Raw genomic sequence first — 13,492 nt, forward strand, 5'->3', positions numbered from 1 at the left:
ATTAATGTGTATGTGCGTGTGTTTGTTAAAAGCAGAAGTAAAATTTGGGTTGGAGCTTGTGGGTAATTCAGCAATAAAGTGATATTAATCTTAATCTCCCACCAGCCTCTTCTGATAAATATACATAGAAATATACATTTACAGAACACACGTAAACACAGCCACAATAATTTATACAAAAACCGACCTCTCTCAATTATGCACATTTAAAACATATTCCAAATAGAAATCCAGATGTTACATCCCCCTCTCCCACATTCCATTCGAACATGTTCTCGATATCATCAAAGCACAACGGCGGAAATAAGATACAGTACATTACCAAAGGAAGTGAAAAATATGGAAAGAGAGACATGATTGTGGGATGGATGGATGGATGGTGGTGGGGTATGGGGGAGGGGGGTGTTGAGAGAGGGACCCAGAGAGACATCAACATCATTTGGCCTAATGACACCATCTGGTGGATGGTAGGGACATCAAGATCACACTCACACAAAGAGGGAAGTGGGTGAAGAGTAATGAAGAATTTGGTTCTGGGTGAAAAGCACTTATGAGAAAATTTAGTTTTCAAATCAAATAAAATCAAAATGTATTTGTCACATGTGCCGAATACAGGTGTAGACCTTTCTGTGAAATGCTTACTTACAACCCCTTAACGAACAATGCAGTTTTAAGAAAATATAGTTAAGAAAATATTATCTAAATCAATTAAAGTAAAAAGTTACACAATTAAATAACAATAATGAGACTATATACAGGGGGTATCAGTACCGAGTCAATGTGCGGGGGTACAGGTTAGTCAAGGTAATTTGTACATGTAGGTAGGGCTAAAGTGAGAGAACAGTCTATGACTTGGGTGACTGGAGTTTTTGACAATTTTTTGGGCCTTCCTCTGACACTGCCCAGTATATAGGTCCTGGATGGCAGGAAGCTTGGCCCCAGTGACGTACTGGGCCGTGCGCACTACCCTCTACAGCGCCTTACGGTCGGATGTCGAGCAGTTGCCATACCAGGCGGTGATGCACCGGTCAGGATGCTCTCGATGGTGCAGCTGCATAACTTTCTGAGGATCTGGTGACCCAAGCCAAATCTTTTCAGTCTCCTGAGGGGAAAAAGGCATTGTCGTGCCCTCTTCACAAGTTTCTTGGTGTATTTGGACCATAATAGTTTGTGGACACCAAGGAATTTGAAACTCAACCCGCTTGACTACAGCCCCGTAGATGTGAATTGGGGCGTGTTCGGCCCTCCTTTTCCTGTAGTGCTGATACTTGACACTTTTCCCACATTATACAGTTATGGTAAAAATACACCTGTCTAGTGGGCTTCTGTTTTGTATTGAATTCTTATCAGTGTGTACAGTATGTGAGCTGCCATTTTGCATTGAGTTCCCTTCAGTGTGGATGTTTCCCTGTGAGAGTAAATGTCAGAGTGATTGAGCGGGCAGCAGCGGCATTGTCTGGTGAGGGTCTGTAGGTTGGACCAGTCAGGGATTCCCTCAGGACTGGAGCACTGTGACTGCATGTTCCACAGCTGTCAGCAGCCATTGACTCACCACTAGACACCACTGACACTCTCACACACACTGATACTCTCACACACACTGCACAAACACGATCGTACACACACACACACACACACACACACACACACACACACTCTATGACTGCAGAATGACACCCCTTGTCACATTAGTGACCACTATCATCACACACCTGACCCCAAAGCCCACACACACAAATGCATAAATGGATACACACACCATATGCAGGACACAACCCCCCAAATTAGACTAATACTACCCTGAATCTGTCCCAATACTTCATGTCAATGAGGTATCATCGCTGTCGCTGTAGACATACAGTACTTTCAGTGGGATTTTGTGGCTTTGTTGAGTCCTCTGCAGAGAAAACTATTCAAATATAACTGAACCAAATTAAATAAAATCATGCCAACCCCTTCCCCTTCTTCTGTCTATTTCCAATTGCCTCCCAGCTGTACCTCTCCCCTCTCTGTGACACTCTCTCTCCCATTTCTACACAACACTCTTCTTCCCTCCCTATACCTCACTCTCTCTACACCTCTGTCACTCTTCTCTCTCCCCCTCCCCCCTCCCCTTCCTCTGCCCTGTCTCTGACCTCACAGTGGGGCGTCTCTGTGCAGCATCTGACCCCCTGGCCGCCTGTCTCACAAATCTCCCATAGAGCCTCTAATGGCTTCTACACATGCAGCCGTGACAGGACATTATACACTACCTGTACTCATTAGACACTGGCTACTGCTGCTGCTTCACTCTGTGGATCACACTGTGGATAGACTGGTGCTGTAATGTGTGCTTCTATCCTTACCTGTCTTCACCTTCATGTAACCTGGAATAGAGAGCTGCCCTTTAATCCAATCACATACTAATCAGCAAATATCTCAAAAGATTGAGGATGGAGGCATTTCACAGTTTTGGAACATGACCATAGTTTTCAGTCCTTCTTGGATGAAATTGTTCCCTCCTCTGAAGGAGATAATCCAATTAACATGCAGTTCAAATTTGTCTTTGGGTGAAAAGCATAATTTCTGCAAGATCATTTATGACATGTATCATTTTCTCCCAGATCATTATGATTTACAGGCTAGCCAGATTATTCAGCATGTGAAGCACACTAGCACTCATAGTGTAATAATGAGCTGATCGACAGTAGGAAAGAGAGCTATGAGAGATCCAGAGAAGGTAGTGTGTACATTTTAAAAATGTATTTGAACCTTTATTTAATTAGGCAAGTCAGTTAAGAACAAATTCTTATTTACAATGAAGGCCTACTCTGGCCAAACCCCGACGACGCTGGGCCAATTGTACGCCACCATATGGGACTCCCAATCACACTCAGATGTGATACAGCATGGATTTGAACCAGGTACTATAGTGATGCCTCTTGCACTGAGAGGCAGTGTCTTAGACTGCTCCGCCACTCGGGAGCCCTCAAAAAGAGTCAGAGAATGTGTGTGTGTGTGCATGTACAGTATGTACACTGGCTTTCTAATCACACCCTAGCAGAACCACAGAGGGTTTCATTGGGAAACGCCAGTCAGCAGACAGAAAGTCACAGGCCCCAGTCTGAGAGAGCAGGAAGAACCACACTGGCAGTGCAACGAGACCACAGTATGACCACACCACAACCACACACCACTCGCCCAAAGACCACAGCTTAGGGGCAGGCCAGTGCCAGAGCACGGCCCTCTGGGAATGGAGACTGGAGAGGGATGGCAAACTGGGTCAACAGTACCATCATACAGTGCTAAGTTGGTAGTTGAAGATATCCCTCTAGTGGTGTGGGGGCTGTGCTTTGGCAAAGTGGGTGGGGTTATATCCTTCCTGTTTGGCCCTGTCCGGGGGTGTCCTCGGATGGGGCCACAGTGTCTCCTGACCCCTCCTGTCTCAGCCTCCAGTATTTATGCTGCAGTAGTTTATGTGTCGGGGGGCTAGGGTCAGTTTGTTATATCTGGAGTACTTCTCCTGTCCTATTCGGTGTCCTGTGTGAATTTAAGTGTGCTCTCTCTAATTCTCTCTTTCTCTCTCTCGGAGGACCTGAGCCCTAGGACCATGCCTCAGGACTACCTGACATGATGACTCCTTGCTGTCCCCAGTCCACCTGGCTGTGCTGCTGCTTCAGTTTCAACTGTTCTGCCTTATTATTATTTGACCATGCTGGTCATTTATGAACATTTGAACATCTTGGCCATGTTCTGTTATAATCTCCACCCGGCATAGCCAGAAGAGGACTGGCCACCCCACATAGCCTGGTTCCTCTCTAGGTTTCTTCCTAGGTTTTGGCCTTTCTAGGGAGTTTTTCCTAGCCACCGTGCTTCTACACCTGCATTGCTTGCTGTTTGGGGTTTTAGGCTGGGTTGCTGTACAGCACTTTGGGATATCAGCTGATGTACGAAGGGCTATATAAATACATTTGATTTGATTTGATTTAAGACTCACAGGGCTGATTGACTGACTGAAAGAGGGGGATCCAACTGGAGAAGATGTTACTTTAGCTTGTCTGTGTTTACAACAGTAATAACCCTATCATAACCCTATCATCATTATCATCATCATGTCATTGACACTCACACTGTTGCTTACTGTCTGGGACAAGGGAACATTAGCAAAAAGAAAGGAGTTAATAAGAGGAGAGACCGTGTGACAGAAAGATATAGTGAAGAAAGGCACTATTGTACATGTAGCTGGAGGTGCTTTCCTACTTCAGAGTCGTGATGGATGGAGGTTGTAAAGGGATGAATAAGAGATGAGGATCAGGATGAAAGGGCTTTCCAGAAACAGCAGCCTTAGTCACACAGCTGGGCTGAGACCCCTGAGCCTACCGGGCCACACCACACCACAGCCAGCATCACTGATCAACACAGACACACACACACAAAGTAACAAACACACACAGTCATATGCAGTCACACAAACACACACCTCCCAATAATCCAGATTCCAGCTCCAGCCTAACCCTATACCCAGCCCCAGTTGACATGAGAGTCAGAGGGAGGGAGGGAGGAAGAGAGGAGGACTGCCAGCCAGCCAGTAAGAGAGGTAGGGGTGAGAAGGGAGGGGGAGGGAGGGAGGAGGACTGCCAGCCAGCCAGAGAGGTGGGGGTGAGGCAGGGAGGAAGAGAGGGGGACTGCCAGCCAGCCAGCCAGTCAGAGAGGTAGAGAAGGGAGGGAGGGAGGGAGAAGGACTGCCAGCCAGCTAGCCAGAGAGTTGGGGGTGAGGAGAAAGGGAGGAGGACTGCCAGCCAGCCAGTCAGAGAGGTGGGGTGAGGAGGGAGGGAGGAAGAGAGGACTGCTAGCCAGCCAGCCAGAGAGTTGGGGGTGAGGAGAAAGGGAGGAGGACTGCCAGCCAGCCAGCCAGTCAGAGAGGTGGGGTGAGGAGGGAGGGATAGAGGACTGCTAGTCAGCCAGCCAGTCAGAGAGGTGGGGTGAGGAGGGAGGGAGGAAGAGAGGACTGCTAGCCAGCCAGAGAGTTGGGTGTGAGGAGGGAGGGAGAAGGACAGGACTGCTAGCCAGCCAGCCAGAGAGTTGGGGGTGAGGAGGGAGGGAGGAGGACTGCCAGCCAGCCAGCCAGCCAGTCAGAGAGTTGGGGGTGAGGAGGCACGCTGCTAATAAAGCTAGGAGGAGGAGTGCACACTGAATGAATTTGGCTTTGAGCAAGGGGGAGTCTACAACACAGTGTAGGTGGTGTGTGTGTTTGTGAATGTGAGTCAGTGTGTGTGTGTGTTTTGCCCCAAGGTTGTGTGTGTGTGTGTGACTGCGCATGACTGTATGTGTGTGGGTGCCTATGAGAGCCAGAGAGTAGGTGGTGGAGAGGAGGGGTGTGTGCAAGGATGGGGCCAGGTGGAACTCTAGCCAGCTCTGTATGTTGTAGCTGTGGTGTCACTGGGATGGGAAGTGACAGGCAGGAAGCCCCACAGACAGCTGGGTAACAGCTCACTCCCACACTGGGGAGGGCTTTACACTGAACACCAAAAGTACTGCCTCTCCTCTCATTCACTCTTTCTCTCACTAGCACTGGAGAGAGGGGGAGGATGATTCATAGAGAGAGAGGGGAAGAGAGAACGATAGAGGGTGGAAGAGTGTCAGGATAGATTGGGAGGTAGGGTGATACAGGGAAATGAGAGAGGAAGATGTTGAGCAAGAACAGAGATAAAGAGAACAGATAGAAGGTGAGAGGGAATTATAGAGGAGGACATGAGAGACGGGGGAGATAGAGCGGGAAGGACAGTGAAGGAGAGAATGGATAGGCAGTGAAGAAAAAAAGGGGGGGGGGGTGTTGTTTGTATTTCACATGACTCCATTAAACTTTTAGTAGTCCTCATTTCTCCAGTTAGGTTTCCTGTTACTAGATCACCAAAACAGCTACCGCAAATCCCACAGCCGTCCAATGATGAGACACATTTTCCACCCTCTCTCTCTCTCACACACACACAGAATAGAGAGGCAGTGAGAGGAGGAAATAGTGCCTTCAGGAAGTATTCATACCCTTTGACTTATTCCACATTTCGTTGTTACGCGCTGAATTGTCAACATGGACTCCTCCAGCTGGGTCGTGTCAACATGGACTCCTCCAGCCGGGTCGTGTCAACATGGACTCCTCCAGCCGGGTCCTGTCAACATGGACTCCTCCAGCCGGGTCGTGTCAACATGGACTCCTCCAGCTGGGTCGTGTCAACATGGACTCCTCCAGCTGGGTCGTGTCAACATGGACTCCTCCAGCCGGGTCGTGTCAACATGGACTCCTCCAGGCGGGTCGTGTCAACATGGACTCCTCCAGCCGGGTCGTGTCAACATGGACTCTTCCAGCTGGGATGAGCCATACTATACACTCCACTCACACAGAGACTGAAGACGAAGACAGACACAGAGAGAAAACAGATGAGAAAAAAATAAGAGATTGACAGGGAGGAAACAAGGGTTGAATTGGGACTGTGTGTGTGTGTGTGTGTGTGTGTAAAAGAAAGACATGAGAAATAAATGAAGATTAAGATAAATAGGCCTTTGCAGAAAAAAAAGACCGCCACAGATGTAAGAGACAGAACAAAAGAGAGGGAGAGTGACAGAGGGAGAGTGACAGAGGGAGGCAGTGAGGGAATGACAGGAGGAGAGATAGACGGAGGGATGGAGGGGGGGAGGAGTGGATGAGAAGCAGACAGAGATTGACAGCTTCCGTTCCCTGGGACACATGAATAAACCAGCACAGCATATATCGCCTTGGAGAGAGAGGGATGACAGAAAGAGATAGGGATGAGAGAGAGTGAGGAGAGAAAGGAGGAGATGAAGAGAGAGCGTCTCCATAATCAAGCCATCAAGGAGAGCAGGAGCGAGGGAGTGATGGGGGAAGCAGCGATGGCTCTGAATGAGTCAATCATGATTAATCAAAACGCTTCTTGCTCTCCATTCAGGCGCTCCCCTCTATCTCCTCTGCTCAGTACATGCACATGGTTACTCGACAACATCACAATATGGTCTTCTGGGCATTTCCATCAAATCAAATGTTATTGGTCACATTCACATATTTAGCAGATGTATTGCGGGTGTAGTGAAATACTTGTGTTCCTGGCTCCATTGGTGTAGTAGTATCTAACAATACGCACATCTAAAAAGACACTGTATATGATGTGTTAGTGTTGCTAATATAGCCATGGAAGTGAAATCCAAATGATTTTCTCAGCCTTTACGTACGATGTGCTGTGTCGCAGAGGAAAAAAAAACCTTCCCACCACATCAGTGCCTCTCAGAGGAGTCCTGTATCCTGACACAGAAAATAGGGCACTTTCATATTTATTTAAGTACTGGGCTCAGATCCAGAGAAGTCCTTGGGGAGATACAGAGCGGGCAGGAGAGGAGGAAGCGGGTTGGAGCCACAGTAGCTCTGAGGTTTCACCAGCACAACCCTCGAGCACACAAACACACACAGCCAAGGGCACAGTCATTCAACACTCACACTGCCAAGGGCACACTGTCATTCAACACGCACAGCAGAAATAACCAATATGGATAGGGTGTGTGTAACCGCCTGTGTGTGCGCGTATCTGTGTGTGTGTGTAATAAAAATAGCCGTGAAGGCAATGACAAGTTGTGCGATTGACAGATAGATGGGATATCTACATGAGGGTTGTGCGTTTGACAGATAGATGGGATATCTACATGAGGGTTGTGCAGCGGTACCAACTGGGGTATGTCCCAATGTCTTCAATGTTACAATAATAAAACAGAACATCTGGTGGTGAGAAGCTAAACCTCAAATCAGGAACGCCACGGAACAGACATACCTCTACTACTCCATGCATCTGCGACAGACGCACATGGAGGGACACCTCAGAGTGTAGAAATGACACAGGATGTTTTTAAATCAACACTTCCGCCGTGTGGAGTGACAATGAACTACAGGGACCTCAATGCTCCACAGGCATTCACAGACTACTAGGCTAGTATTAGTCATCAAAAGGTCATCCTTCATTTAGTAGTAACACTGAGAAATGTATAGTAACATTACACCATTGACGCTTTAGCTCCACTGCATTGCCTCTGGGACAAGATGCACAAGAACAAAACAGGACAGACAACAATTGATTTGATTGACTTTATTTGTAAAGGCACCAAAAGTACTTCCTTACTGCAGAACATTTCATTTATTTATAGTAAATGTTTGTTATTTTTATATTTCACCATTTCTTTAAATGAAGCTATAATTACATGACACAATTTTTTTTTTTTGGGGGGGGGGGGGGCTAAAGTATGAACTTCAGATTTTTTTCATTATACACAAAATATGTATTCAAAAAATGACCTATACAAAGCTCAAAATGCTTACAATGCTTCACGCTACGGGGCAGGGGGTAAAGGGCAAACAGTGGGTCAGGGGTTAAAGAGGGACAGGTATAGGTCAAAGTACTGCACTTCCTCTAGTGTCACATCAGTACTGTAGGACAGAGCACAGGAATCATCCAGGACAGACACAGAAGATGCAGCCATATACCTGTGGTGTCCAATCAAAAACGCATATTTTGACCAATTGGTAAAACAATGTTACTCATCTAAGAAAACCAATGGTCCAAACCTCATATCTCTATCATAATCCATTCAAAAGGTATTGGAGTGTGTACCCTTGTAGGATGGCCAGAATTAGGGTGACAATCAATGGAAGCCAGAGAAAAAAAACTGGGTCAAAAATCTGGAATATTGCATTGTGTCAGCTAGGCTGGATTCTGTGCAAGAATTAAGGCTACTGGTTACCTGACAGGCTCACTTTCCCATTGAACTCATCTTCCTTCTCGAAGCCGCAGGACATAAATTAGAGGTAATATGGATATCGATTTGAGACATGACGTAGTACTTTCTTATTTTAGTATATGGTTTTCATATTAATTCAAAATTTCTATTCCTTTTTGAAGATTCCTCACAAAAACAAGTGTATCTCCAAAACAGAGCAATGAGCGTATTTTCAAAGCCTTTTACATTTAATTCAGCTCATGCCAATTTAGCTTCATGCGACCAGTGGAAACTTTGAAGACGACCACAAAATGTCAAATCCTCAAAAGTTGTTATGCGAAACCTGCACCGCTATCTGTCAACAGAACTCAGTGCTTATTATCGGATGTATTCGTTTATGAAACCCGACTTTTGGGATATAATGGGAATGATATGTTAGAGAGACCCAACTGATCGATTCACAAAATGAAGAACCTTATTTGTCTTGGCAAAATGTATTTTATAACATAAGTGAAATTATCACCATAGCGCGTTTTCACCCACACATAAAGCTTTAGAAGTATAACTGTATACATAAACTGGCCCTCCACTACTAAACAAATACATCGTTAATTTAGCGGAATCTTTAAAAGCTTTTTACTCTCATTCTATTTCATAGCGATAATATTCAAACAAGTGTATTGATCACAGAAAATGTGGACCAAACTTTAAAACATTTCGTGGCTAATAGAAAGAAATACAGTTCCAAGAGACATGCGTTTGTGTGCATCTACCCACACGCATTGCATATCACTACTGTTTACGTCGATAAGAGTAAGTTGTGCTGTTCACAAGCAGTATTAGACTTACAAAGCCACATGTCAATCCCAGGCTCACCACTGACTGACCAAAGTTCAAATCTATATCACAGAGGTTAATGAATGCATTCACGGCTGGCTCTGAAATCAGTTTTCCTGTGACACTTTATCTAAGACATTTACACAGATCTCTACACCCTCACAGTGTAACCCACCATCAACCAGAGAGGATGTCTATTAATATAAGGGGAATAAAAAAAACATACAATACATCACACGCTGTATAACAGGCTGGGATCAAAGCAATGGTCAGACAATAACGCCAATCCCTTCCCAATCGTACAGTAAAACCAGCAGTCAGCTTCACATCTTCTATACCACTCAACCTTTAGTTCTAGCCTACAGCGGCACTCACAGGTCGAGCTAATAATCACACACTTTCTCCAACAGGCTGAGAGAAACATGTTGGGGTTTGTAGAAAATATATATATATTTTTTTTTAAATGTAAATGCACACCAAAATAATGGCGATTTGTGCTTCATCTACTCAAATGACTGATCAAAAACGTTCATTTAAAACTATTCATTGGCCATGGACAATGCATCCACATTTGTGAGTGCTGTATTTGTATTCTATACAAGAGCTAAATCATGCATCATTTCTTCTTACAGAGACTCATCTTTTGAGTGACAAGATAGTGGGCGCAGTGGACATTTTGTTCTATGCCGCTGCCGAACATGAGAGACTGAGATGTCAACCTGTTTCCTAGAATAGACCAGAGATCCCTGTTCAAAAGAGGTGACTCAGTGGATGTCAGAGCTGCTTTCTAAAAGACTTACTGCTTTCTAGTGTTGAAGAGGCAACGTGCACTCTCCTACTGCATCACCACCAGGGAGAGAAAATATCTGAAGGTGTTTTCTATCTCGCACAATGTTAATCATCGCTGCGATCTGTACATTCAGACTGTTATGATAGTATTGATAGCATGCCTTTCATGGAAGCAATCTAAAGTAGCTCAGTGGGTTAGACAGGGCTCTCTGGGGACTGGAGTCACCAAGATACACGCTTCACCAAGAAGACTGACATCTTTCAACGACTCTCCTTAACCTGGGGAGGAATCCTAACCTGAAAATCAAAGCGAGGCCAACAAATGTTCAGAACATTTTCTCACTGATATCAATGCAGGATTTTGACGCTAAGATTCAGACATTAACAGACAGTTTTTGCTGTTGCTTGTCTAAAAGTCGGTTTATGAAAACAGTATTGTGAGAGTTACCCCACATCAACCAACTGAATCAAGTTGACACAACAGAGGCTAGAGATCTGGGTGACGCGAGCCTGTCTGTTGGATCTCTTCTGGTTTGTTATTCCACTTATACTATGTGACATTCAGGCTCCCAGATGGGCCTTGGTAAATAAGAGAGGAAGGAGACGCTCAGCCAGGGTGGTGTAAAAACACAGATCCATTTACCACTGGGCCATAAAGGGAGCAGAATGAGGGAAAAACAAATGAGCAAAAAGACAAGTCAAGCTCAAATCACAAAAATAAAATACAAAATAAAAAGATATATACATGAAAGAAATGATAGTAAAAAAATCTATACTGTACACAAATTGAAGCAGTTGGAATGACGGCAAATGCATCAAATAGGCCGTAGAAGTCGGAGGACTAAAGGGGGAGATGGGGTAGAGGAGAGGGACTGGCATGGATAGCAGATATACAGGACCACAGCCCTCTGACGCAGCGGTAGTTAATATGCGGTAGAGGGCGGGAGGGAGCTCTAGTCGGACTTGTCCCCGTCCTCCTCACGGTGGCTGTCAGCTCCCTCGCGAGAAGCCTTCTCCTCCTTTGCCAGCTGGGCCTGCGAGGCCAAGATGGAGGAGAGGGAGAAGAGGCCTGAAGAGGAGGTGACGGCCGGCAGGGTTGACTGACTCAGGCCCAGAGGCATAGGGGTCATGGGCAGGGCCAGACCCTGGAGCTGGGACAGCTGGTGAGCCTGGAGCTGCTGCTGTGGACAACACACACACAGCTCAAACACAGAGGAGACACAGAGATGGGTACATATGGCTCTCACACGTGCACACACACATATATTGGTAGCCCTGCACTTTTCTTAAAATAACTACCTATTTCTTTGAAAATAAGTTAAATTTGAAAACAACTTTTGGTCTCCAAACGTTATTGGATTTTCAACATCGCAGAACCATACATTATATTGTAAACTTAAGTTGACAATTTGAAATATAAAAAATTAAGACAAATGACATGGATAAACATATTGGCACCCTGGAGCTAGTATTTCACTGCATAGCCTTTGGCCAAGATAACTCCCAACAAATGCTTATTGTAGCCACCAATGAGCTTGCTGCAACTTTTATTGGCAATTTAGCCCACTTTTCTACAGAAAACTTCTCCAACTGCTGTTTCTAGCTCTTGCCATAGGTTATGGATGTGGTTCAGATCTGGACTCTTCACTGGCCACTCCAGAACAGTCCAGCGCTTCTTCTTGAACCATTCCAGGGTGCTTTTGATGTGTGTTTGGGGTCGTTGCTGGATGACCAACAACCTTTAACGTCACAGTTTATAAACACTTAAAAACAACAACATTGGACTCCATATAACATTGATAATTGACTGATTTCACGAGGTCCTGCACACATTTAGGACCAGGGGCAGCAAAGCAACCCCACAGTAGTATCAAAGCTCCCCCATGTTTGATTGTAGGGAGAGTGTTCTTGTCTTTGAATGCTTCATTTGGTCATTGGTGCCAATCATTTTGTCAATGCCATTAGTCTTTATTTGCTGAATTAAAACGTTAAATTTAAGTTTACAAAAAAAAGAACAAAAAAAAACTGCACATCCATTCCACAAAATGTATGACTGGGCCTTGACAAATTCCAGACAAATACCTTTTTATCATCATCATCATCATCATCATCAAGTAAAGCACCAAACATAAAGCTCCATTAAAACCCAGAGCATCAGATGCATCATCATAATGATGGATTGATAGCTAGATAGTGATGAGTGTCAGACCCATAGAGGACATCCTGGAGGGAGCAGCCTACCCGGATGATGGAGTTCATCTCTGGAGGGGTGACCTGCTTGGCCCTCTCAATGGCTCCCAGGACCTGCTGCTGGTGCTGGAACACACACACATGCAGGGGGGTTAGATGGCTCAATACTACCAACACTGACCCTGTGCTCCTCACCCATTCAATTATTAAGTCACTAACACAAGGCTGGGCTTTGATAGAGAATCAATGATCCACTCCCATGTTGTAATGGGTCATCTCGTCATGGACACAAATTAGCATATCTTATCTGGATCACAGCAGAGCGCAATGGCCCCTTTCATTACAGGGCTCGCAATGATGAATGGAGATATATATGGGGGAGAGGAGTCAAATAAGAATGATCTCATTCCAGGCTGCAGGGCACCACGTGGGGTTAGGGGTCAGGGGTTAGAGGGTGTTCTTACCTCCTGGGACAGATAGGGGAGGACTTGGGCACAGATCCCGTTCAATCTCTTCACAATCTCAGCCTGAGGAGATAAAACACATAAGCCCTTAGCTTCATTTAACACCGCCTCAGTCTCACATCAACATACACCCCACCCTCCCAAAGAGCACTTCACAAGCACACATATACATTACTTTACGTTCCAGCAGTAATTGTCATAACAAACTCCAATATGCAAAGCAGTGTTAATTGTGTTACTTTCTAATTCAGTGTGATATCTGAGAAGACACTCATTTACTACGCACCGCCATTCCAGACAAAACACCACACTTATCACTCCATCATCATGCACACTGACATCTCGCTCTCCTCTTAAAATGCATTTTGTGCCTCTTTCTATATGTGAGGAAGAATATGATGCACACACACGAAAGTAAGAGGAAATGCCGAATGTTCTGTCAGGTGGGAGAACAATTAATT

The 13,492-nt window shown here is 45.3% G+C and overlaps 1 protein-coding gene across 4 annotated transcripts in view; it reads right to left on the reverse strand.

Moving 5' to 3' along the window:
* Positions 1-8,108: 8,108 nt before the first annotated feature.
* The window catches only part of LOC139406547 (TLE family member 5-like), a 37,945-nt gene continuing 32,561 nt past the window's right edge, over positions 8,109-13,492 (reverse strand). For 2 of the 4 annotated variants that reach the window (XM_071149244.1, XM_071149246.1), the window contains 3 exons: positions 13,032-13,094; positions 12,619-12,693; positions 8,109-11,555 (listed from right to left, as the gene is read on the reverse strand). In XM_071149244.1, coding sequence (XP_071005345.1) covers positions 11,331-11,555; positions 12,619-12,693; positions 13,032-13,094 — 363 coding nt within the window. In that variant the 3' untranslated portion in view covers positions 8,109-11,330. Of the gene's footprint in view, positions 11,559-12,618; positions 12,694-13,031; positions 13,095-13,492 lie in introns of all 4 variants that reach the window. The other 2 variants (XM_071149243.1, XM_071149245.1) reach the window with 1 other exon arrangement.

The sequence above is a fragment of the Oncorhynchus clarkii genome, chromosome 4 (assembly GCF_045791955.1).
Source record: "Oncorhynchus clarkii lewisi isolate Uvic-CL-2024 chromosome 4, UVic_Ocla_1.0, whole genome shotgun sequence".
NCBI classification, from domain to species: domain Eukaryota; kingdom Metazoa; phylum Chordata; class Actinopteri; order Salmoniformes; family Salmonidae; genus Oncorhynchus; species Oncorhynchus clarkii.